The sequence below is a fragment of the Sciurus vulgaris genome (genome assembly GCF_902686455.1).
Source record: "Sciurus vulgaris genome assembly, chromosome: X".
Taxonomy (NCBI): Eukaryota; Metazoa; Chordata; class Mammalia; order Rodentia; family Sciuridae; genus Sciurus; species Sciurus vulgaris.
Genome location: NC_136471.1, coordinates 104,855,171 through 104,882,300, shown reverse-complemented (window position 1 = coordinate 104,882,300; position 27,130 = coordinate 104,855,171). Strand labels below are relative to the sequence as shown.

The window sequence follows — 27,130 nt, the reverse complement described above, 5'->3', positions numbered from 1 at the left end:
AAAGTTGAGGCAGGAGGGGTCCCATCTTTTCTTAACTCCCATCATCTAAAGAGATTGTGAGCTCCACTTTCTTTGGACTCTTACCTGATTCAGTTTGATAATTATTCTCCTTTCTCTTCCACAATGCATATTTCTTCATGGTTCATTGGTCTTTTCCTGGAGTGACTGAGCTTGGGTATTCCTTTTTATTCCTCATAATATTCATTTATTATTTTAAAATGTATATTGCATGCATTATTTTTCCTTTCCATTTTTTTAAATTTTGTTTTTACATGCACATGACAGTAGAGTGTATTTTGACATATTATTCATATGCAGAGAATAACTTATTCTAATTAGTATCCCATTCTTGAGGTTGTGCGTGATGTGGAGTTTCACTGGTGGCAGTATGAACACAGGAAAGCTATGTCCAATTCATTCCACTGTCTTTCCCATTCCCATCCTCCTCCCTACCCTTCATCTCCCCTTGTCTAATCCAATGAACTTCTATTCCCACTCCCCTCATTGTGTGTTAGCATTCACATTTTTGAAAGGTCATCCAGCCTTTGGTTTTGGGGGATTGGCTTATTTAACTTAGCATGATAGTGTCCAGATCCATCCATTTACCTGCAAATGCCATAATTTCATTCTTTTTATGTCTGAGTAATATTCCATTGTGTGTAAATGCCACATTGTCTTCATCCATTCATCTGTCATAGGGCTCCTAGGTTGGTTCCATAGCTTAGCTATTGTGAATTGAGCTGCTATAAACATTGATGTGATTCGTCACTGTAGCATGCTGATTTTAAGTCCTTTGTGTATAAACTGAGGAGTGGGATAACTGGGTCAAATGGTGACTTCATTCCAAGTTTTCTGAAGAATCTCCATACTGCTTTCCAGGGGAATTGAAACAATTTGCAGTCCTACCAGCAATGTATGAGTGTACCTTTTTCTTAGGTATTCCTTTTTAAAGTACATCATAAAAGAGTGGAAATGATGTTTTATCAGATGTCTAACTGATTTTATTTCTTTTCAGCAGTTTCAAAGCAGGAGAAAATAGGAACAGGCTAGGAAAGGCCTAGCAGACTCTCAACAAGTATAACAAATTGCTGGTTGCTAGAGACTGGATATATGAGACAAAGGAGAGTTTTAAAATGGACATAAATGTAAATTATTGTTGATAAAGAGAATGCTATTGAATGCAGTGATTCTGATTCCCTTCTAAGTTGCGATGAGTAGTCACTATGCTATGATGTTGGAGATCTCTATCTTAAATCATGTTCTCCCAGAAACAGACCCTCACACAAGGATTCATAAGGAAGCAAGTTATTAATTTTATTAATCCAATTTTAATTTTGTTAATCCGAGAAAAACCAGTAAGGGAGTAGGAGAGGCAGAACAGAGAAAGGAAGAAGCTAAGTAATGGTGCTATCTCAGATGAGGTCTGAGTCTGAAGATCCAGCCTGATTCCACAGAGGACTCTGGAGCATGAACTATGTCCCTGAGCTTTGTCTGTTAGGAGGAACTGGACCATTGCACTCCCTGAAACCTGTCAGGCACTGACTATGAACACCTTTGGGTGGAGTTTCCAGACTCTAGAAAGGTTGTTTCCTGAGAAATTATTTTCTGGTTATGACTACTGGGGGACCATTAAATGAACCAGAATGGCAACTCATTATAGTCTTTGTCTCTTATCCTTGAATCCTTTGTCCAGAAATGGATACTTCTGGAAAGCCATTATCAAGATTCGGGGTATTTTGAAAGTTTATTTCATATGCTAAAGCAATGAGATTCTTTTCTAACCTAGAAAATGTGTCATTCTGTAACCCAGAATAACCCAGCTCCCCAGACAGTGTCACATCCCCACACTTGGTCCCTATTACAATGAGATACATGTATCTCTCTCTTGCCCATTTTCTCTTAACCGCATTTAGCTTGAAGGTTTGTTGGCACCGATTTCTAATTCTTCTTATTTAAATCACAGTAACATGGTATCTGAATCAGAAATAGCTCTTTCTTAATTGGTCTTTAAACTTCTTTGCCTTAATTTAGGCTTCAGGATGCTTTTTTCCTTTTCCTATTTAAGTGGCAAAGGTTCATGTATTTTATGTCATGTTTTATATGACATCTAAAAGAGTTGGCACCCAAATATTTATGATGATCTGCCTCATTAGCTTAAACCTTTTCTTCGTCTAATCAATGGAAAGGAAAATATTTTTAAGAGGCTCATGGTAAATGTCAGGAACAAATGAGAAAGTATATGTCATTTTTGAGATAGTGCTGCTGGCAACAATAATTTCCAGTAGCTGACTTATGATCACAAGAATTCTTTCCTTATTACAGGATAGCCTTGCGAATGTCATCACCACAATTAATCAACTTCTGCCAGAGCTTCTACACAAGTAGGACTTCTGGTTTCAGTAGGGCTAATCCATGATGGGGACTTTGTCAAAACCAGCTGGATCTGAGAATATCTTCAGCACACACACAGAAATACCCATGCAAAACCGTTTGTTTGTAATTTCTTGGCTCTTTTGTACAAGGTTCACCCCAGCCTTTCTTTTTGACTATTTTACCTAAAACAATAGGGAGAAAGATTTTTATGGTGACTGTTAGGAGAGTTGAGTACCTATGATCACAGCACAGCAGCACTGGGCAGGTCCCTAAGTCCTTCCTGAGGAGGACCTGAGATGAACAGAAAACACTTGGAAAGGTCTGACTATGGTTAGCTATTGTCAAATGCACAAATGTAACACCTAAGGTAGGAAGGCTCAGAAAAATCACCCAGAAGCTTAAAATTCCAAATTACAACAATCTATTGGATCAGAAAATGTTATTTTCTCATTGTCACGATCAACAAACATAATCGCAATCCCTTCCTGAACTGAGTTCATAGCACTTGCTTTAGAGTATCAGTTCTAGAAAGAGAAGGTTGGAGATCTACATAGTATCAAAAGTGTGCTGCCAGAAATTTTTCAAAATTATTTTAATCAAATCCCAAGAAACTAACCCCCAACTCTCTGATCCTTGCATTATCTTCTTGATCATTCATTCTATTAGTGCAGAACTCTCCTGGTTGGAACGATTTCATCTTTCTAAGAAGAAAATTGTATTATTAGTTATTGATGGACCTTTATTTTATTTACTTATTTATTTGTGGTGCTGAGAATTGAACTCAATGCCTCACACATGCTAGGCAAGCTCTCTACCACTGAGTCACAACCCCAGCCCTCCGGAATGATTGTATCTTGATGAAATGATAAATAAGCAGTATAAGAAACTAGAATGGACTCAAGCTTTGTGTGGATGGACAATACTATTTTTATCCTGACTGTCATGTACTAACTATGTGACAGCATGGTGATGTGGTGACAGGTTTGTGTATATACAAACATATGCATGGGTACATGTATGTAATAATTATTTAGCCTCTCCATGACTCTTACTCATTATTGAAATAGAATTTTTTTCCTTTTAACATTTTAATGATTTTCTTAACATTTTTAATTGTTGAAGAGTAGCATTTATTACAAAGACCCAAATGGTTGATACTTGTATTTCAGAGTCTTGGTAAAAAACTTCTTACTGCTACATTGTTATTTTTACTTTCTTCCAAACCCTATGGTGATATGAAATTTCCACAGGGATGCTGAGCAATGGAAACTACTTAACACCTAGAAGATACTCAGTAAATGCAGCTGCTATTTCCTTGATTATAGAAGATGTGGGTCATATTTGACTTTTATGGCTTCTACAGTGCACAGAATTGAAAAAAACTTATGAATTGTGATTGACAGTTCTGATGGGCATTGCCTATTCTTTCTTCTGCCAGATGTACCTTCTGGTAATGATTTGTGCAAGTTAAGACATTTTTAAAAAATCCTTCCTTTATTCCATCTAGTCTCTCTGATTGGCTCAACTGTAAGCCCAAATCATTTTAACCAGTGTTGGTGTGCTTTGCCAATAATATGCTTACTATTATGACTTATTAAAGTAATAATTAAGAGAGTGAAACTCAGCATATATTGCATACAACCCATCATATTTTGTAGCATATTTTGTGTTCATTGGGGGTTAATGAGGAACAAACACATTCTGATTTGTCAAAACTTTACATTTACTTATGAAGTTCTATTTAATAATAAAATCGTGATCATCTTGAGGCCAGAAACTGTTTTTTCTTTTATCATTATTGAATGGAATTAAATCATTTTAGTAAATGTGAAAGTGATTCAAACCCATTTACCAAGTATCATTATTTCACACCACATTTATTAAATATGCACCTTGGGTCAAACACTAAAACAACAGAAAAATGAAATATAATTTCTGATCTTTGATTAAACATGTACTGAATGACTTCTTTGTATCAAGGCACTATGAGGATGCCAGAGATATCATGGTAAATATGACATGGACTCTCTGTTCCTAAGGAGCTCACAGATCAAAGAAACACCAAGGCCCACATATGTGGATCAATTAGAGAACCAAACAAGACATTCTGCAGTTTTAAATGTGGTTTAATGGTAAAAACGTCTTTATTAGGACCAAACCTCCTGCTAAGTGGTTTGGCAACGACCATATGTCAGTAGCAACTGAATAGAGGAAAGTTGAAGAAGGCGTTGTGAAGAATGGAGAAGATTTGCAGAGACGCAGAGGGCTATCAGGTGGGAGAAAGCAAAACACCTTCGAGGTGGAAGTAAACTTGGTGAATTGAGAGAATACTCAGGAATGTAGAATGGCTGGGAGAATGCTGGTCAGCACTGGGAAGTAAGTCTGAAAGTTAGGGGGGCGCTCAATTCCAAAGACCCTGGAGTCAGGCAAATGGGATTAAACCCAGTGAGACCCTGGAGGGTCTTAAGGAGGAGGACGGTGTGGTAGTTCCTGAACAGTTCCAGTAAGGCTCTTTGGAATTAAGTGTAGGTCACATATGTTCATCGTTTTCCTTTTAACTGTTCCCTACGTTTGTCTTTGATTATGGCTTTGCTTCCATGTTAAAGTCAGAATGTGCTTTCTCATGCAGAGGAAGCATCGGTTCATCAGACCTCATTGACCACGAGGTTGGACCTGGGACCCCGAAGAGCATCCGGAGCAATGGTGTGACCCCAGTCACTCAGAGGTCACCGGCCCCAAGCATCCACAGTGTGGCCTCAGTCAGCAGTAGAGTAAGTGCACAAATGTAAAGAGACATCCAGCTTCTGGGACTTGACTATACCACCAAGGCATGACTGGTTTGAGCTCTCCCTCTCAGGCCTGTCATTTATGTCATTTAATGCTAAAAATTTCTTTATCAGGACCAAGATTCCTGCATCCCTAGCTTTTGGCCCCAAACCCAAAGTGAAAATGAAATGGAAAGACAAGACTTTAAGGTGGCATTGTATGATGGGGATTTCCATGGCTACACGGTTTAAAGAAATATGAAGAATATGGTGAAGGCTCTGATTGTAATCCTCCATGTTACTTCTCAGAGAAAATATTCATAAGTGGACAGCACTAAAATTTCTCCAAGTTGATTTGAATTGGGAAAAGTAGAACCTTGAAATGTTTTTATAGTTTTCTATATGTCCATTAAAATAATGTATCAACACATAATGAAAGCTTAAGTGGACTATTTTATATGTGTGATAAATTGTATTTTATATTGCTGTTCTCTTTTAAGGGAGAAGATGGAGAAAGCATTTGGAAGGTGTTATGGTTTAGATGTGAGGTGTCCCACAAAAGTTCATATGTGAGAAAATCCAAGAAGGTTTAGAGGTGAAATGATTGAGTTATGAGAGCCTTAACCCAATCAGTGCATTAATCCTTGATAGAGATTAACTGGGTGGTAACTGTAGTCGGGTAGGGTGTGACTGGAGGACATGGGTCCTTGGGGGAGTGCCTGGAGGTATATATTTTTTATCTGTCGAGTGAGAGTTCTCTCTGCTTTCTGATTGTCATGTCCTGAGCATCTATCCTTTGCCACACCCTTCTACCATGCTGTTTTGCCCAATTTTGTGCCCAGAGCAATGGAGTTGACCATCTATGGACTGGGAATTCGAAGTTGTGAGCCCCAAATAAACTTTTCCTTCTCTAAATTGTTCTTGTCAGGTCTTTTGGTCACAGCAGTGAAAAAGCGGCCTAAAACAGAAGGAATTTTTTTAATGAAATATTTTGTTGGAAGTCTTTCTTGGAATTAATTAGCATCTACTAGATTAAAAAAATAAGTTGGTACTGGAGATTGATTGGTACTGGAGATTAATTGGTACTGAGGGGGTATTCTACCACTGAGCTACAACCTGTCCTTTTTATTTTTTATTTTGATGCAGGGTCTAGCTATGTTGCTGAGGTTGGCCTCAAACTTGTGATCCTCCTGCCTCTGCCTTCTGTTGAAGTTGATAGGATTATAGGAGTGTGCCACTGTGCCCAGCTGATTTTTTAAATTAAGAAAACTCAGAAAAAAAAAAAAGAAAACTCAGAATAGATTGCTGGCATGTGTATTTAAGAAACCATTACATATGAACCACAATTATTTGACTTAGCCGATATTTACTGAGGTTTTACTATTTGACAGGCACCGGTCAAGCAAAGACTTGAAGGCAGTAAAATGTCTGGCTCTAGGTGTCCTCCAGGCAGAGACAGTGATGACATTTGGCAGCCACACATGGGGAAGGCTAATTCACTTACCTAGGCTGGCCTCCATCTTGAATGGTCTGTGACTTGTTCAGTCAGTTTCTAAAATATTTTTAATGCCTCAGGAGGAAAAGCCAGTTCAAAGACCCTGAAGTGGGAAAATGCCTAGTATGTTCAAGGAAGATCTAAGTAGACATTGTAACTATTGCTAGTAAATGAGGGGGAAAGTACTAGGAAATGAATTCAAAGAGATCATAGGCCAGATTGGACCTGAAATCTACTGCATGCATTTTGACATTTACTCCAGTTAAGATGGGGGAAGTTGAAGGATTTGTGGCAGAGGAGTGACATGATCTGTCTTCTGTTTAAGCAGGATCTGGGAACTGTGTTGAGAAGCAGCTATAAGGCAACAAGAGTGGAAGCCAGGAGATTAGTTAGGAGGCCATTGTCATATTCTAGGCAAGAGACAGAGCTTTGGAAAAGGGAGAGAGCAGTGGAGTTGGTGAGCAGGGAGATTCTATAAATATTTTTAAGGAAGAGCCAAAAGGCATTCAAACAGATTGAATAACAGAAATAGATTTGTTTAAACACTTATAGACTAAGTTGTACTTGCTAAGATAAAAGGCATATTTTAAATTTCATAAATATTTATGCTAAGCTCAGCAAGTAGATTATGTTCAATAGTCAGAAAAGTACGGAGATAGTTGTCGATTGTGCTCATTTCTTTGCAACCTAATAAAGAATGATATTCAAAATATTTAGCAACTGTTAAGGGAGGGACACTGAACAATCAGCAAAAGGCGGGAGGGGGGAGAGAGAGAGAGAGAGAGGAGAGAGAGAGGAGAGAGAGAGACAGAGAGAGAGAGAGAGAGAGAGAGAGAGAGAGAGAGAGAGAGAGAGAGAGAGAGAGAGAGAAAGAGAGAGGAGAGAGAGAGAATATGAATGGCGGGGGAGCTTCTCTTAATTAGTGGAATTTCCGGGGCTACTGACCATAGGGCTGACAATAGGGCCAATTGCTGATGAGGAACTTAGGGGGCTAGGGATCACGCCAATGGCTGCCAATCGCAGGCTGATGAGCTGACCAATGACTGGTTAGGATCACAGACTAAGGAGCTGGGTTGTAAGATGGGAGGGGGAGGAATAGCTGCATCGAAGGTGTCGGGAAGCAGTCGAATCCACGAATTCACGGCTGCCTGATTTACAAGCTTCCAATGTGAATCGCTATGGTTCACTGCTCCCCAGTAGGAAGCCTGAGGCCCAAGGAGGGCTGGACTGCAGGGCAAACCTAGAGCCCACCTGCTGACTGCCTTTGCGAGCCAACACCTGTCGGGTCTACTCGGACAGAGTGCTGCGCCCAGCAGCTGCAGACATACTGCACTGTGTCCGCCTACTGGGCAGCCAACTGAGTTAGCAGCCATTGCAGATTTATATTATACTGGGGTCTTTTCCATGCCACTTATTAACCTGGATTATGGAGAGGCCTGTGGATGAGGGGAAATGGGGAAGGGGAAGTAGATAAGGAGTAGTGCTGTCACCAACTAATACAAAAGTATTTAAATTTTTTTTACAGCTGGTGCAGCTGTGTCAGTGGGTAGCAGGTATCAGAACAATAACCAAAAAAAAATTAATCGTTTGTTCTCAAAATAAGGATTATCAGATAGGCACAGTGGTATGCACCTATAATCCCAGTAATTTGAGAGGTTGAGGAGGATCATAAGTTTGAGACCAGTCTAGGAAGCTTAGCAAGACCCTGCCTCAAATTCAAAGTTCTGGAGAGGTTGCTCAGTGGTAAAGCACCTTGAATTCAATCCTGTAACCCCAAAAAAGAGTAAAGGCTTACTTTTGTTCACAGTTTTGGCAGTTTCAGACCATGGTGAGACTTGTAAGCAAGAATCACGGAAAGGGGAGCAGACTTTAACAGATCAGCAAGCTGTCTTTATTAAGCTGCAGTGGAATGGCACATTTTCAGGGGAGAAAATGTGACTGGTTACAAGAGGGGCCTTTTTTTTATAGGTTTTAATGAGAGGCAATCATAACAGAAGGTATAGTGTGAGTTAATCATTAGAGACTTGGCAGTCAGGAAACTAGTTATGCAGGTTCAAAGCTTAAACAGGAAGACAGCTGTAAAAGTTCAAAACCCATTGTTACTGGGATTCAAGTCCAGAGCCCAGAGCCCATCATTTGTCTTCTCCACCCAGGACTCATTGCTACTGGGAAAGGATGAAAGTTCAGAGGCCAGAGCCTGTCATTTGCCTTCTTTCTCTCTGAGGGTTGTTATTCCATATCCTTCAAGGCTGACACATTCCTTTGGGGCCTGTGGTAAGGCAGCACAACATGGTACCCAAGAAATGAAAGAGTGACAGAAGTAGACCAGCATACCACAATTACCTTCAAGGATATGCCCCCAATAACCTAAAACCTCTGAATAGGCCCCACATCCAAATGGTTTCCACCACTTACCAATGGCACCAAGCTAAGAACAAAGCCTCCAACACATGAACCTTTGGAAGACATTCTAAATTCAAACCACATCTTGTGATTGAGGAGAGGGGATGTTGAGAGTGGGGACAAACATGGGACCAAACACATTTCTAAGCCCAAATGCTATTCTGAGGGTATAATGCCTGCCAGATTCTTAAACATACTTTATATAGTATTGAGGTTACCCTTACCATCTTGCTAATCACATTTTAGAACACCCACTCATTTTGTGAATGAAAAAGTATTCAGACACCTTTTGTGTTAAATAACAAATCTCTTGAAATAGATTTTAGCTAGCAATTGTTGATAGCAAAAATTTAGGAATTATACAGGCTTCTGATGAAGGTCCTTCAAATGTCAATTCACTTACAAAGGAATATGCACAAATGTGTTTATACTGAAGTATATTTATATGGAGGGATTTTCAAGTAAACTACGGTCAGTATAATGTTCCTTTCTTCATTTTTACCTTGTGGGAAGGAGCGTGGTTTTGAACATTCCATGGGTTTGGCTGCCCTTGAAAGCACCTCCGAGGAGCTTACAAAGAGTCATCGCAGAAACACTTCAGGCACACCTTCCATTGCAGTGTCTGGGACTTCCCTCTCCTCAGGTGGGTAGTTACAACATGACTACTCTGTTGTTACAAAAAAATGACCCAATCAGATGAAATTGACTGCTCTATGTGGCACCATGTGAATGTTTTCTGCCTGAGAAAACAGTCATCCATTCTTTGACCTATGGTAGTAGGCCCACTGCATGAGAACTGATGAAGGTGGTTCCAAGTGCAAATCCATTTACTGAGTGTATGCTGTTGATAGGCATCATCTTCAAGTTTCAGAGCTATACTAAAATATCAATGTAGAAGTATAGGAAATATAAATGGTCCCAGGATATGTTTGATATGATAGATAACACTTGCCCAGAGCTCAAGGAAATGGTAATTCAACTGATATGGTGGACAGAAATTCCCTATATCCAAATAAATCACTGCATGGTTTAATGAAGAAGCTGTTTGCAAGCTGTATTAAGGTATTAATAATAATCCTTTTCATTTATGTGGCACATTCACACATATCATTTTATTTCTTTATTTGGTATAGAACTAGTCTGTGGAAATAAGCTGTCCTGATTTGGTAAGCTATGTATAGCAGTTACTCGCTTAGTTGCTGAGGCTGGCTTTGAACTTGCAATCCTCCTGCCTCAGCCTCCCCAGCTGCTGGGATTACAGGTGTGCATCCCCACGCCTAGTGAAGTATGTTATTCTTTAGCTTTTATATATGTATACATATATATGTAATATATATATTAAGTTTTTGTGAATAATCATTGTGTATTTATGTTTCTTTTTTTAATTTTTAATTTGCTCAAATTAGTTACACATGATAGTAGAATGCATTTTGACACATCATACACAAATGCAACACAACTTTTCATTCCTCTGGCTAAACATTGTGTTTAATTTATATTTTTAAAACTGAAAGCAAGAGGTTTTATTGACGAAAGAATGTTCTGGTACCTAACAAAATAGAGCTGTCCTCTCTTATATGTAGTCACTCCCTTTTTATGTGAAAGGCACTTGCTATATTATTTGAAAATGGAAATTTAGAATTGGTTGACTTGTATTTTATGTCAAATTTGAAAGTACAGTAAATTCTCTAAATACTGAAATCAAGAATGGTTAATGTTCACCAAGTACAATGGTACACACCTGTAATCCCAGCTACTCAAGAGGCTGAGGTAGGAGGATTACAAATTCGAAGCCAGCCTCGCAACTTAGCAAGGCCCTAAGCAACTTAGTGAGACCCTGTCTCAAAATTAAAAGTAAAAAGAGCTGGAGAGATGGCTCAGTGATTAAACACTCCTGGGCTCAATTTTTGTCTTGTACTATGTAAAAAAAGAATAAAAAATATCAATGTTTTATTCTTTTCCAAGTTTAAAGACCCAATCTATCCAATCTATGAGAATTTTTGAAGTCTAGGAATAAAGCAGAAACCTATTGAAATTTGAAGTATTTTAACATAAACTGTGAAGTTATTGACTCTGAGTGTTGTTAGCATGATGATATCAATGCTCTGAGACTAAAAATAATTGGAATAAGGAGGAAACATTTGCAATGAAAAATGAGAACTTCTAACCAAAGTAAGATGATTCACATCTTTTTTCTTTTTCTCCCTCTAGACCGAAGTCGATCTGAGTTAGATTTGAGTGAATCATTTACAGAAGACTTAGAAGATACTGTAAGCATAAGAAGCAGATCTGTCCCTGGGACTTTAGACAAAGACTTGGTAGGTTGGATGTGGAAGAGAGTCCAATGATATGGTGAAAGGTCACATCATTTCTACTTGCTCCAACTAGTTCCACTTTTAGATGATGATGAGTTGAGAGTAAAGTAAGGATCTATGTTATCTCTTCCTGTTAGTCTTAACATAAGTACAACTAAACCAGGTGTGGTGGCTCATGCCTGTAATCCCAGGGGTTAGGGAGGCTGAGGCAGGAGGATCAAAAGTTCAAAGCCAACCTCAGGAACTTAGTGAGACCCTAAGCAACTTAGTGAGACCCTGTCTTAAAATAAAAAGGATTGGGGATGTTGCTCAGTGGTTAAGCACCCCTGGGTTCAATCACTGGTGCAAAAAAGAGAGAGAGAGACAGAGAGAGAGAGAGAGAGAGAGAGAGAGAGAGAGAGAGAGAGAGAGAGAGAGAGAGAGAGAGAGAGAGAGAAACTAAAAGAATTATTTAGAAAAAGCAACAGATAATCAGGTTATTGATAGATTATCTCTAAGAAAGGATCTGTCAGGAAATTGTTTCCATTCCTGGCTAAAGGCTCATCACTTCATCTAAACCAAGGATCTAAGGGATCCTGGCATTTTCTAAACCAAATATTACTTTCTGACTATATATTTTATGTGAATCTTTTTATATCTCAAGTTGTCCCCAATAAGCTGCTCTCCTGAGACTAAATTATGTGAGAATTAATGTTTCAGTGCACTCATTTATAAAATGAGAAGGTTAAATTAGAGTATTGTTAAGGTTACTTCCCACTCTAATATTCTGATATTCTGATTTCTATAATTGCCATAATAAAATTTGAACTCCTTAGAAGAAAGATATAGCACAGATGTTAATTGATATCAATAGTTTTCCCAAAGCAAGCCAGGAAACTTAGAGTTATAGAACTAAATATTATTTACTGCAGCATAAAAAGCTGGGAAAGTACTTTAAAAGGAACAAAAAAGATATGTAGTGGGATTCAATGATTCCAAGATTTACTTATGCTCTGCCTTAAAGAACAACTAATTCCAATGTTATTAAACTATTCCTGTTCTTAGAAAACCATGGAAATCTTCAAATTCATAGTATGAAGCGAGTGTAACCTCAAAAGTCAGACTTGATTTTACAAAGTTTAAAAACTTATGCGGTAGTCAAACTGATTTATGAAAATATATACAAAATTTAATCTGTAATCCCAGCAGCTTGGGAGGCTGAGACAGGAGGATCTTGAGTTGAAAGCCAGCCTCAGCAACTGAGCCAGGCCCTAAGCAACTCAGTGATACTCTGTCTCTAAATAAAATATAAAATGGGGCTGGAGAAGTGGCTCAAGTGCCCAGAGTTCAATCCCCAATACCAAAAAAAAAAAAAAAATATATATATATATATATATATATGTATTATATATATAAGTATTATATATATTTATATGTATACACGAAAGTTGAAATATAATATCAAGTATAACTTAGCAATGCATCAAAAAATATTGCAATGAGAGTAAGTTTTATGCCAGTATGAGTTAAAGAATTAATGTATATATAAGAAATTAGGTAACATTGTTTTATCACTATATTTAAGAACACACAAAACTAGGCCAAAGGGTGCTGAAAACTTTTGGCAAAATTTTACATCTTACTTAATAAAAATACTAATTTAAATATGCTTTCTCAAATACTAAACATCAAAAAAGCCACAGCATATCTCACTTTAAATATTGATATGAGGGAGCTATTTTCATTAAAATGAGAAAAAGGGATTCTCACTATTATTAGTTAACATTGTTCTGAGGGTTTGGAAAGTGCAATAAGAAAATAAAATGACCTTTATAAATATTAAATAATATATTAAATTGCACATTTTGCTAATATTATGTTTGCCTGCTCAAAAACCCTATGTGATTTAATAACTAAAAGTTACTAAAATTAGAGCTGGGGTTGTGGATCAGTGGTAGAGCACTTGCCTAGCACATGTGAGGCACTGGGTTGGATCCTCAGCACCACATAAAAATAAACAAATAAATAAAATAAAGGCATTGTGTCCATCTACAACTAAAAAAATATTTAAATAAGTTTCTAGAATTAACAAGAGAATTTGGGAAGACCAATAGCTCAACTAATCTTAGTTTATAGTCCTCATTTGGGTAAGCAATAGACCCTTGAACCAGCCAGAAATGTAATAACTAATCAATCAACAAGAAAGTCATATATGGCTTTGATAAGCTCTGTAAACATTCATGTGGAGGATTGGGGCGAAGGCAAAAGGGGATGGGCACAAGGTATGCAAACATCCCTGACTGATCCTAAACCTGAGCACATGCCAGAAGTCCCCTTGGGAAGTAACAGCTCCGGGTGACTTAAAAGGTGACTGATTTTGATACACTCTAAAAGCAATACACAGATCCACTGAAAGGAGGATGAAGGGTCACTGGTTGGAGGTGTTTGAGCACAATATCTTCACAATCATTAACTTACCATTAAATTCTGCACACAGAGGAATGATCCATAGGAAGTTTGGTTTAAAAATAAAAAATAAAGTTAAAAGTTAAAATTTAAAACTGAGCAGAGATATCAGCAGCCACATAGGGGATGGAAAACAGATTCTACACATTAGTCCAGGCAAGTTGCTAAACATACAAGCTAAAAAAATCAAGCTTATAGAAACAAACGACAATAGCAACCCTCAGAATCCAGAGTTGCTACAATATAGGAAGGCAAATGTTGGTCCTTTGAAAAGATCAACCGTACAGACAAACTAGGATTTTCCTAGCCAGGATTTCTCAATCATGACACTATTGACATTTGGGACTGTATAATTCTTTGTTGGGGTGGGGGGAATGCACTTTTGTGTAAAGTAGTATGTTTGGAAGCATCTCTGGTCTTTATCTAGGCACTAATAACTCTCCCTGCAACTGTGACCTCCCAAAATATCTTCAGACATTACCGAATGTCCCAGAGGGGACTAATCAGCCCCAGATGAAAACCAGTGAGTTAGAGTAGCCAAGAAAAAAAGTGAGAAGCACAAATTACAAAAGTACGAATAAACAAGGGGATATAACTGCCAATATAACAAAAATTTTAATGATACTATAAACAACTGTATGCCAACACAATTGGCAGATTAGGTGAAGTAGATGTACCTTTAGGAAAACACAAACTACCAGAAATGCCTCAAAAAGTAGAAAATCTGAGTAGATCTATGATAAGTAAAGATATTGAATTAGTAATTTATTATTTCTTTTTTGCTCATGTACATTTCCTTTTCCCCATATTTTTATTGATGCATTATAATTGTACATAATGGTGGGATTTGTTATTATATATTTGTACATGCACACTGTATAGTAATGTAATGTGACAAACATCATTCCTCAATATTTCTCCTTTACCTCCCCTCCTCCCTCACTGTGATCCCTTTCCTCTACACTATTTGAATTAGTAATTTAAACCTTACTTGTTAAAAGAAAAAAAAAATGACCACAAAAATCTAGCTTTGTAGACATTTATTGGCATTATTTGCAATTCTAGAATCTGCCAGCAGTGTGGACCAAAAGTGGTTCCTAATGCCTTACCACATGGGCAGGTTATACTCATAGGCAGAGAAAAGGAAGTGACATATTGGAAATGGAAGTAAGGTACAGAGACAGTATGACTGGTCATAACTCAAGTCTGTCTTATTTAAATGTGACTTGAACAGTCAGCTGTTTGTGATTGGCCATACTCCTCTACTTTTACAAGAGTAGGTTGCAGTCTATTTACATATCATGTTAGGTTGTAGTTCACTGGAGAAATTTTTATGCCAAACTTAAAATATATACAGAGGCAGCTTTAGGCCAAACTTTAAATTTCCCAAAGAGAATCCAAGGCACAGATGGCTTCACTAATGAATTCCATCAAATATTTCAAGGAGAAATGATACTATTAATTCACAAATTTGTTCAGAAAATGAAGGAAGAAATATTTCTGAACTAATTTTGTGAGGTCAGTATTATACTGATACTAAAGCTAGATAAAGACATCATAAAAAAAGAAAACTACAGCAGGGTGTGGTGGTGCACGCCTGTAATCCCAGAGGCTCTGGAGGCTGAGGCAGGAGGATTGCCAGCCTCAGTTCAAAGCCAGCCTCAGTTACTAAGCAAGGCACTAGGCAACTTAGTGAAACCCTGTCTCAAAATTAAAAAAAAAAAAGGGTTGGGAATGTGGCTTAGTGGTTAAGCAACACTGGTTCAATCTCTGGTACAAAAAAAAAGAGAAAACTATAGACCAGTATCTACCATGAATATAAATGCAAATATCCTTAATCCTTCAAAATTTACAGAAATGTTGCTGCACCAAATTAAAGATCGAAATAAATGGAGACATATTCTATGTTCATTGATTTAAAAATTCAATATTTTTGCAATGAAAATTCTCTCCAAATGAATCTACAAATTTACTACAAATGAAAATCCAGGTAGTATGTTTTGTGGAAATGTTTTGTGGAAATGTGGTTCTAATGTTTTCATGAAAATTCAAAGAACCCAGAATAAGAAAATCAATTTTGAACAGTAAAGTTGGAAAACTTATATTACTAGATTTCAAAATTCACTACACAATGATAATAATTAGTACAGTGCAGTAATGCAATCACAAACCTGAAATTCTTCTTCTTCTTCTTCTTCTTCTTTTTTTTTTTTTTTTTTTTTTTGTGCTAAGCTTCATCCCCAGACCTGTTTATTTTTGCTTAGGTCCTTGCTAAATTGCTGAGGCTGGCCTTGAACTTGTGATTCTCCTGCCTCAGCCTCCCGAGTCACTGGGATTACTGTTATGTATGCACCACCACACTTGACCTAAAATTATTTTAAAATTAAAAATAAGTATATTCCCCAAAGTGAATCATTTTTAGAGATTGGGGAAGTAGGAATTGAACCCAAGTCTGTATGATTCCAAATTCGCAAGCACTGTGAGGAAAGAGAGCCTGTCCTTCACCTCCTGCCCCTGTCTACTCCTCCAATGGTGTAATTCAGATTGACTAGAGGGGGGAAGAGAAAAACCTAGGAATGGGGTGATTTCTAGATATTTTAATCTGATTTTCAGATATTTATGAAAGAAAGTTGTGTTTCAGTTGAAAACACTTTCTAGGAAAGAAATGAATGAAACCTGATTTTCTCCCCTCCTTTCTTAGAACTCCTTGGAAGAGACTGGAGGCGTTGACTTAGCATCCTCCCAGTTTTCTGCAAACACCCACAGTCTGGCAGGTGGCCTGTCAACCGTAAGCAGTTCTCTAGCACACACAGAAATGTTCTTCTTTCTCTTGTTAATTTTCTGTGCTTTCCAAAGGAGAAATAAATGTTCTTGGGAAAATGTGTGATACTGACTTAAAAGTCATTGTAGTTTCCTACTTCTCCTTTGTCCAAAAAGTACTATTTAGTCTAACTTTATGAGAGCTTTATGTAAGGCTCCTGGTTTCTTCCATATTCCTTGCCCAGGCTTTAAAATCTCTGAATTCTCAGCCACTCGTGGTGGCACATGCATATAATCCAAGTTGTGGAGGCTGAGGCAGGAGAATCTCAGGTTAGAGGCCAGCCTCAGCAACTTAGCAAGACCTTGTCTCAAAATGAAAAACAAAAAGGGCTGGGAATATAGCTCAGTGGTACGGTGACCCTGGGTTCAATTGCTAATACCAAAACAATAAAAAATAATCCTCTTTAGTCCCATTTTATAAAGTACCCGAAGAGAGGAGTTTGAAGGTTCCCAACACAAAGAAATAATGTGTTTAAGGAGATGGAAATGTAATTACTCTGATGTGATTGTTATACACGTGTACATGTACTGAATTTTTTAATAGTACCCCATAAATTTGTATAATTTTGTGTGAATTTGTTAGAGTCTCTCCATTTCCTAGTTTAGGCCCAATTAGCTGAAGCCTGTAAATTATTTCAGTTCTCTTCTGGTAAGTTTCCCTGACACCATCCTCTCCACTCCCCAGCTGTCTTCCACACTGCTGTCAGTCAATTTTCAAAAATATATACCACTCAGAGCTAGGTGCAGTGGTGCACATCTATAATCCAGCAGCTCAGGAGGCTGAGGCAAGAGGATCGTGAGTCCAAAGCCAACCTCAGCAACTTGACGAGGCCCTAAGCAACTCAGCGAGACCCTGTCTCTAAATAAAATATTTTAAAAAGGGCTGGTGAGATGGCTATGTGGTTAAGTACCCTTGAGTTCAATCCCCAGTACAAAAAAAAAAAAAAAACAAAAAACCCAAAAAAATATACTCAGGTGTCTCTACTGCTCCAATACATTCATAGCTTCCCACTGCCTACAGAATCAAGCCCATTCTTCAGTGTTCAAGGTGTTCCTTGAGAGGAAGGTTTCAGGAGCCCCTGTGTCTTTATATCTGTCTGTGTGCCTGTAGTCCTTTTCTGTGCTTCTCTGACTTCTATTGCTCTAACTCCCTTTTTCTTTTGATCATTGGCTGTCTTAAAGAATGCTCAAGCGGGCTCTGACAGGAAGTGGACCTACCTAAATGTGCCTGATGCTGATTCAGACACTGTGAGTTTTCAATTCTTTTTCCTTCTTTCCAACCATACGTCACAAATTCTATGGTTTAGGAAACATGATTTGCTGGGCAAGTCTTCCAGCAAATATCTTTTTTCTGATTTGTGTTTCATTACCCAGAGGTTCTTTTTTGAAAAGATGAATGAAGATAGGAGAACTCAAGTATTCCAATTCATTCGGTGTTAGAATCTGGGTGCTAGTCAAAAGACATGATCTAAACCTCCAAGCCAGTGTAGTGGTGCATGCATGTACATCAGTGACCAAGGAGGCTGGGCAGGAGGATCACAAGTTCGAGGCCAGCCTGGGTAATTTACTGAGGACCTAAGCAACTTAACAAGACCCTGTCTCAAAATAAAAATAAGAAAGGCTGGGAATGTAGCTCAGTGGTAAACCACCCCCAGGTTCAATCCCCAGTACCATAAAAAAATGACATGATCCATAATGTCTTACCATTAACAGGACCTTTGGACTGAACGTCTCTATAGACACAGCTATGGCTTCCTTAAGAGCATCAAGTTTGACTAGGGGTAAAATTGCCATACTACCTTCAATTCTTCCAAGCCTCAGCATTTGTGGGTTCTTAGATATTCTTCTATCCTTGGGGCTCCCTGCTAACAGAGGACCCTCTTTGACCACATCACTACAGAGGGATGTGGTGAAGACACCAGTCAGCCACAGGAAATAGTGAGATGTGGTCAGGAGGTCCTCCAGCTAGAAACTTGGAACCTCTCTGGATGTCTTGGCATTGCCAGTAATTTTTGTGAGCCACTCTTCTCATGAGTGACATGTGATGTGAGGGAACTGAGGCTTATTCTTATTCTTCTTTTTTTTTCTTTTTTGGTGGTGCTGTTGCTGAAAGCTCGGTCCTTGTCCCCAGTGCCAGTCCAGTAAGGAGGACAACGTTTTGAGAAAAAGGAAAAAAGAAGTTTTATTGCTTTGCTAGAAAGGAGAAACACAAGGGACTCCTGTCCCAAAGGCAGTAGTTCTGCCCATCAGGGAAAACTGGGGGTTCCTAAAGAAGCTCTTCAAAGGCTACATTCCAGGTGTGCCCTGACAGGGGCACTCCCAGGTGCACCCTGATGGTGTGTTGAAAATCACTTGTTAATTTGACATCTCCTTCCTGTGGAGGACTGATAACTTAAGGTAATCTTGTTCCGTACCCCCAGGTTGGGGTGAGGAGAGGGAGAAGAAGAAAAGAAGAAAAACATGTCCCTTTTAAAATAAGCAGCAAGAGTTATATTGAAAAGGTGAAGTGATGGAACCCAGGGCCTTGTTTATGCTAGGCAAGCACTCTACCACTGAACCACATCCCCAGCCCCTTGAGATTTATTCTTGAAGCCCTTGCTACTCAAATCATGGTCCATGGACCAGCAATATTGTCTAAATTGGGATAGACTCCAAAACTTTCTCAGTTCGCAAAGTCTGGATAATTCTTTCATGGCTCTCCTAGACCAAAAGCCAAAACTGACTAGTCAATTTATTAAGTCACTGGATCTAAACAACTTAATAATTACTTGGACACTTACAACAACCTTTTGAAAAAATAATAGAGGTAAATTGAAGGAAAAATAATATCTTTGCTCCATTCTTAAGTAGCCCCTATTACTTACTAATTAGGACACGTGTCTGATGAGCATCACATGGTTTTTCAAATCTTGGAATCTGATTAGACATCATCACTTTCATTTCCCACATTTTTATGAAATATTTGCTTTTTGTTTCAGAAACTGCCAAAAGTTCAACTTCATATAGCTAGGAATTCATTGAAAAAAAAGTATTGTGATTTATTGGTGACATTGTAAACTACTAGTTAGCATACCATGTGGTGTCTGACAGATGATGCTGTGTTTCTTTAAAATATTTTGTGATGCTTCCATGAATTTGCTGTTGTGTTCTGGGATACTTACTGTTTGGGAACTTTGGACCTAGGTGTTTGTTGGGAAAGCATTATCTCAGAAAGCATTCCCAACCCTGAGCAAATCAGTCAGAATCTTCATTTTTCAAAGATCCCCAGGTGCCAGGAATGGTGGTGTATACCTGTTCTCCCAGCAGCTCTGGAGGCTGAGACAGGAGGATTGCAAGTTCAAGGCCAACCTCTGAAACTTAGTGAGGCCCTAAACAATTTAGCAAGACCTTCAGCAATATAGCAAGACTCTCTCTCAAAATTAAAAAAAAAAAATTAAAGGAACTGGGGGTTTAACTTTTAGTGGTTAAGCACCCCTGGGCTTAATCCCTAGGACACACACAGACACACAGACACACACACACACACACACACACACACACACAAGAAAGATCCCCAAGTGATTTATATGCAATTAAATTAATTCTGTTGCTTTGTTTTAGGAATGAGAAAGACAAATTAGGTTACTCTCTCTCTCTTTAAGCTATAGTTTCCAAATAATTTTGGAATTCTTCATTTGCCCTTGTTTTAAGCTTAGAAGAGAAAAGAGCAAAGTCACCTATATGCTATTGTTTAAGCAGCTCTACTCTAAGCAATTGAAGGAACATAGTAGCTTCTGTAACACAATTAATATATATATGTCTCTCTCTCTCTCTCTCTCTCTCTCTCTCTCTCCACACACACACACACACACACACACACACACACACACAAATAGAAAATCTAAGTTCCTTCTGTATTCACCATAGTCCTCAGTGGTTTGTAGAAGAGGGTTTCTGAAACCTACTGGATCCTTCAATTGTTCTTTTTGTTCTTTTTTTTAATTGTAAACAAATGGGGTACAACTTGTTTCTCTGTTTGTACATGAAGTAGAGGCATACCATTTGTGTAATCATACATTTACATAGGGTAATGGTGTTTGATTCATTGTGTTATTTTTTCCTTCCCCCCACCCCTCCCACCCCTCTTTTCCCTCTATACAGTCCCTCCTTCCTCCTTTCTTGCCCTCCTTCCACCCCCCATTATGTGTCATCATCCACTTATCAGGGAGATCATTTGTCCTTTGCTTTTTTGAGATTGGCTTATCTCACTTAGCATGATATTCTCCAATTTCATCCATTTGCCTGCAAATGCCATAATTTTATCATTATGGCTGAATAGTATTCCATTGTGTGTGTGTGTGTGTGTGTGTGTGTGTGTGTGTGTATATATATATATATATATATATATATATATATACCACAGTTTCTTTATCCATTCATCAATTGAGGGGCATCTAGGTTGGTTCCACAATCTGGCTATAGTGAATTGAGCAGCTATGAACATTGATGTGGCTGTTTCTCTGTAGTATGCTGATTCTAAGTCCTTTGGGTATAGGCCAAGGAGTGGGATAGCTGGGTCAAATGGTGGTTCCATTCCAAGTTTTCTAAGGAATCTCCACACTGCTTTCCAGAGTGGCTGCACTAATTTGCAGCCCCACCAGCAATGTATGAGTGTACCTTTTTCCCCACATCCTCGCCAACACCTATTGTTGCTTGTATTCTTGATAATCGCCATTCTAATTGGGGTGAGATGGAATCTTAGGGTAGTTTTGATTTGCATTTCTCTTATTACTAGAGATGTTGAACATTTTTTCCAATATCTGTTGATTGCTTGTACATCTTCTTCTGTGAAGTGTCTGTTCATTTCCTTAGCCCATTTGTTGATTGGGTTATTTGTATTCTTGGTGTAGAGTTTTTTGAGTTCTTTATAGATTCTGGAAATTAATGCTCTATCTGAAGTATGAGTGACAAAGATTTTCTCCCACTCTGTAGGCTCTCTCTTCACATTACTGATAGAATTCTTTGCTGAAAGAAAGCTTTTAGTTTGAATCTATCCCAGTGGTTGATTCTTGCTTTTATTTCTTGTGCTATGGGAGTCCTGTTAAGGAAGTCTGATCCTAAGCTGACATGTTGAAGATTTGGACCTACTTTTTCTTCTATAAGATGCAGGGTCTCTGGTCTAATTCCAAGGTTCTTGATCCATTTTGAGTTGATTTTTGTGCAGGGTGAGAGATAGGGGTTTAGTTTCATTCTGCTGCATATGGATTTCCAGTTTTCCCAGCACCATTTGTTGAAGAGACTATCTTTTCTCCATTGCATGTTTTTGGCACCTTTGTCTAGTATGAGAAAACTGTATTCTTCAATTATTCTTGAAAGCCTTCTGTGGTCTTCATGAATGTCACTGATCTTTGTGAAGTTCATGTTAATGTAACTGACAGCCAAGCCAAGGAATCTACTAGATGGATTCCAACTGGTGAGAATCAGTGGCCCACTTGCATAAGAAGAAAGCTAACGACCCCCAAAGAGAAAATGAATTCAGTGCCATTAGCTGGAGACAACTGGAGAGAAGCAGTACTTTGCAGGTCCTATAGAAGCAGTTACAGTTTAACAAAACAAAAGCCAGGAAATACACATATATATATTTAGCTCACTTGTGTTAACCAGAAAACAAGTCACAGCTTCAGTATAGCTGGCACCTGGAGTGGAGGAGAGCACCCTCGTGGGTTGGGGTGGGGCTTTCTCAGTTTCCATTCTCAGCCTGAGGAAGTCTGGAAGCTAAAACAATTAAGATCTTTTAATTTTGAAGGGTCTTCATTTCATTACAAAGATAGAGAGTTTTTGCTTCTAGCACTAAAGGATAATTTTGTTGCATGTAATTAAAAATATGTCTCATGTCATTAGTGTCTTGTCAAAAGCCTCCTTCATTCTGGAAGATTTGGGCCTTTGGGAAATTTTTATTTTATTAATTGGCAGGGCTGTGGTTTTATTGTTTAGTGTTATAGTTTGTGGGTTGCTCTTTTACAAAGAATCACAAAGCCACTACCTACATAGCCACAGAGCAACTTGGTTGGGGAATTGCAGCAGATGCCAGTGCATGGGTTCATGCCCTTGTTCAAGCTACAGCCATGGCTCCCCAGAAACTGAATGCATGCTCCTTGTGAATGTCAGAGAGAAGTTTTGCTGGCACTGAATATGAGATGAGTTTTTTCTTTGTCCTGATCACTGTATTCTAGACTTTGAAGCACATTGAACTTGAGTCTGCCAGTAAAAATGCAGAAAGTTGCAGAAATGGAGAGGGGAGGTAACATTTGAAATGCCTCATTGACACTGTGTTCATGAGAAGAAATGAATAAGCAAAAGGTTTAGCTAACCGAGGAAAGGCAGTGCTTCCCCTCTGAGCAAGTTTCCTGCCTTCCTTATGAATGGTACAAGATCTGCTGTCTTTCTTGTGCTGGGCATTTTCTCCAGCAGCAAAACAAGCTATTGGCTTTCTTCTCTTCCTCCTCCCTTCACTTCCTTGCTCCTTATAAAGAACAGGAATGATAACTGCATGAAGTGGGTGGATTCTGGGAAGAGATCATTACAATAACAGTGGGTGCTTTCTTTCCTCTTATTTTTTCCAGACCAGCCTGAACAGCATGATGAGCGTTTACAGTGAAACAGGAGACTATGGCAACGTGAAGGTCAGTGGCGAGATCCTTCTGCACATCAGCTACTGCTACAAAACTGGCGGGCTCTACATTTTTGTCAAGAATTGCAGAAATCTGGCCATAGGAGATGAAAAGAAACAGAGGACAGATGCGTAAGCATTAGCATGTTCCTCAGACCATTCCAAGTACTGCCTACTTTGTGTGTTTGTGTATTTCTGTTCCTGAAGAGCCTAAGCATTCCTCTGGATTCAGAGCATGCTCAGAGACTTGATTGCCACTTTCCTCCCATACCTCGCTTCTAAATGTTATGTGAAGTACACATATAATGGTAGCATCCTTGGTTACTTCATTTTTTTTTTTTTTTTTGTACTAGGAATTGAACCCAGGGACACTTAACCACTGAGCCACATTCCCAGCCCTATTTTGTATTTTATTTAGAGACAGGGTCTCACTGAGTTGCTTAGGGCCTTGCTAAGTTGCTGAGGCTGGCTTCGAACTCTTGATCCTTGTGCCTTAGTCTCCGGAGCCGCTGGGATTACAGGCATGCATCACCATGTCTGGCAGGTTACCTCATTTGTAAGAGATCATTACCCAACATAATTCAGAACTGACAAATTTGTAGTTTACACAAAGATCACTCTTTGAGGTAGAAGCCTGCCATGTTGGCACACCCAGGATCTACAAGAGTATCCTGTTGATTTTTGTTCTGGGAAATCTTCCAAAGATAATTACCAAGTTGTTACCCAATTGAACAACTCAGAAGGGCAATTATGAGGCTCTGGGGATCCTGGAGATCAGCCTGGAAGGGCAGCTATGAAGCATGAAATGTTGGAGGGGAGCTACATGTAAAGATGAGTCAGGGGTCCCCATGACAACTGCTAGGTTCATTGATTCACTAGAAAGACTCACAGGACTGTACGTAAAGTTTTAACCAATAAAGGTAAAAAACACCTGAACAAGGGGAAGTCCTGAATAAATCAGACTCAAGCTTCCAAGGGTCCTGTCCCAATGGAGTCACACAGGATGCTCTTAATCCTTGTGAAAAGTCTCAAGGGAAGATTGTTCGAGACTCAGCTGGTCATGTACTGAATTTCCAGGCTCCCAAAAGGAAAACACATGTTTAACATTAAGTTATATTGTTTATACAAATAGGTTAGGCCTAGTGAGCCACTTTTATCAGTTCTAAGAATGGTAAGAACCCTCCTGAAATCCATGTTCCCAAATGACACCCAATGGCCAAACTCACAGCAAGTTTTTCAAAGAATTTCAATCTCAGGCCTGCTAGGTTAACTCTTTTCTGCATAATACATGGCCTAAGTCCAATAAACTCAATGAAGCTGGTTCCAAGTATCCTAAAGTGCACAAGTGAATGGATTCTGACTACAGATTGGTCCACCTGCCTCCTTAACTAAATTTCAGAGGATTATAGGACCAATATAATTATTTTGACTAGGATGGAAAGGAGCCATCTAAAACCCTAGCAGGAGTTAGGTTCGTGACCCAGAGATAGAGTGCTTGCCTAGCATGCATGAAGCCCTGAATTTGAAACCCAGCAGCACAGAAAATTAGCAAATAGAATATAAAACCCCAGCATCCATTAGAACTCTGGCAGCATCTTACATTTCTTTTTTTTAAAATTTTTTTAGTTGTTAATGGACCTTTATTTTATTCGTTTCTTTATATGTGGTGCTGGGAATCGAACCCAGTACCTCACACATGCCAAGCAGGCACTCTACCACTGAGTCACAACCTCAGCCCCAACAGAATCTCACATTTCTAAGTCCACTGTGACACCCCTGCTACAAAGGGCTCCTGAGGTAGCCAAGGTGCTGGGTAGAGTTGCTATTGTGACTTCTGGTTGTTGTTTTCTGTTTCTCCTTTTCCACTATTTTGTTTCATCACACATTACCGACGACCCCACTCCCTGACACCAGAAGACAGGATGAAGAATGGAGAGGCATACACCCAAGAAAATTTGTGAGATCACTGATAATGAAAACAGATTACAGTTATCGAGTGGTATATTATGTCTTCTCCTTGCAGGTGTCAACTAATTTAATCCTCACAATGCCGTGAGTTAGGTATTGTTATCATCCCAGTTTTACACTTGAAGAAACTGAGACCCAGTGAAGCATGGGTGATCCAAAACCAACTGGTCCGACTCCAAAGTCTGCAATCTTTATCACTATGCTTTATTTCTTCTCTTATTTCAAGGGCCCAGAGGTTTTTTGTTTGTTTGTTTGTTTTTGTTTCTTTTTGTTTGTTTTTGGGTTTTGGTACCAGGGATTGAACTCAGAAGTGCTTAACCACTGAGCCACATCCCCAACCCTTTTTAATTTTTTATGTCGAGACAGGTCTTACTGAGTTGCTTAGGGCCTTGCCAAGTTGCTGAGGCTGGCTTTGAACTTGAGATCCTCCTACCTCAGCCTCCTGAGCTGCTGGGATTACAGGTGTGCACCACTAAACACTGCTGCCCAAGTTTTTCGTTTGTTTGTTTTTGTTTTGTTTGACAGTGCTGGGGATTGAACCAGAGCCTCAACCACAGAGCTACATCCCCAGCCAAATCAGAGTTATATATATATCTTTTGGACTGGGGATTAAACCCAGGGGCAATCAACCACTGAGCCACATCCCCAGCCCTTCTTATATTTTATTTAGAGACAAGGTCTCACTGAGTTGCTTAGAGCCTCAATAAGTTGCTGAGGCTGACTTTGAACTCGTGATCCTCCTGCCTCAGCCTCCCAAGCCACTGGGATTACAGGCATGCACCACTGCACCCGGTTCAGAGTTATATTTTAAGGTGTCCTGATACATAGACGACATTCTCTTTCATCCTGTCTCCTCCACTTACTGACCCATTCCCTTTTATTCACTGATAACACTGAGTATTTCTTACAAAATAGATGCTTTCAAATAATTACTTTCATCCTTTATTATCTTCAGTTATGTCAAGTCGTACCTTCTTCCTGACAAGTCCAGAAACAATAAGCGCAAGACCAAAATCAGAACAGGCACCAATCCAGAATTCAATGAAATACTAAAGGTAAGTAAACACTTCATAGTAACTTATGTGATATTGATCACAACCTTGTTGGTTTAATTTGCATGTCAAGACTATGTTTTAGGAAATTGGAATTTGAATAAGTGATTGTAATACCCCAGCCTTCCTAACAGTTTTTGGAAAAGAAAAAAAATACACTTTTACTCTGTTTACTTCCCTGCTGATGCTCAAGTTACACCTTCAGTAGACTTGATCCAGCAGAATTACATCTGACCATCAGTCCCATCTTGTCACAAAGTATGTTTCACCCTTGGGAAAACTGCCTTTTTGTGTGTGTGTGGTGCTGGGGATTGAACCTAAGGCCTTGTGCATGGGAAGCAGGCACTCTACCAACTGAGCTATCTCTTCAACCCAAGGGAAAATTGCTTTTTCAGACACCTTCCCAAATGAAGTTTGTTACAGTTTGATGCTAATTTAGTAGGTTACTTTCTATACATCCATTGTTCTGCTAACAGCATGGATATGTACTATTTCTTGTTAGGGTTCCAGATTTTTGACTAAATTTAGGTGAGTGGTTAATGACTGATAGAGATGCAGAGTGAGATTTAAGCAATGTCAGAGAAATGGCCTAGATAAAATATAACCCAGGTCCTAATCCTAAAGATATTTCTATTTCTAATGGGCTTCCAAATAACAACCCCTTCTTTCACCCTAGGTCAGTCTTACCTGATATGAAATATTTAGAGAGAATGAAATGTGGAAGTTGCCAGGTGTGGTGGCTCACAGCTGTAATCCCAGCAGCTCAGGAGGCTGAGGCAGGAAGATCGTGAGTTCAATGCCAGCCTCAGTAATTTAGTGAGGCCCTAAGCAGCTTAACAAGACCC

The 27,130-nt window shown here is 38.9% G+C and overlaps 1 protein-coding gene across 4 annotated transcripts in view; it reads left to right on the top strand.

Annotated features, from left to right (window-relative positions):
* SYTL5 (synaptotagmin like 5) overlaps positions 1-27,130 on the top strand; it is a 235,749-nt gene that overhangs the window by 185,103 nt on the left and 23,516 nt on the right. For 2 of the 4 annotated variants that reach the window (XM_079122862.1, XM_079122863.1), the window contains exons 7-13: positions 5,003-5,144; positions 9,550-9,679; positions 11,248-11,354; positions 16,498-16,584; positions 17,799-17,864; positions 23,219-23,397; positions 26,189-26,288. In XM_079122862.1, the coding sequence (XP_078978988.1) occupies positions 5,003-5,144; positions 9,550-9,679; positions 11,248-11,354; positions 16,498-16,584; positions 17,799-17,864; positions 23,219-23,397; positions 26,189-26,288 (811 nt within the window). The remainder of the gene's footprint in view (positions 1-5,002; positions 5,145-9,549; positions 9,680-11,247; positions 11,355-16,497; positions 16,585-17,798; positions 17,865-23,218; positions 23,398-26,188; positions 26,289-27,130) is intronic. The other 2 variants (XM_079122864.1, XM_079122865.1) reach the window with 2 other exon arrangements.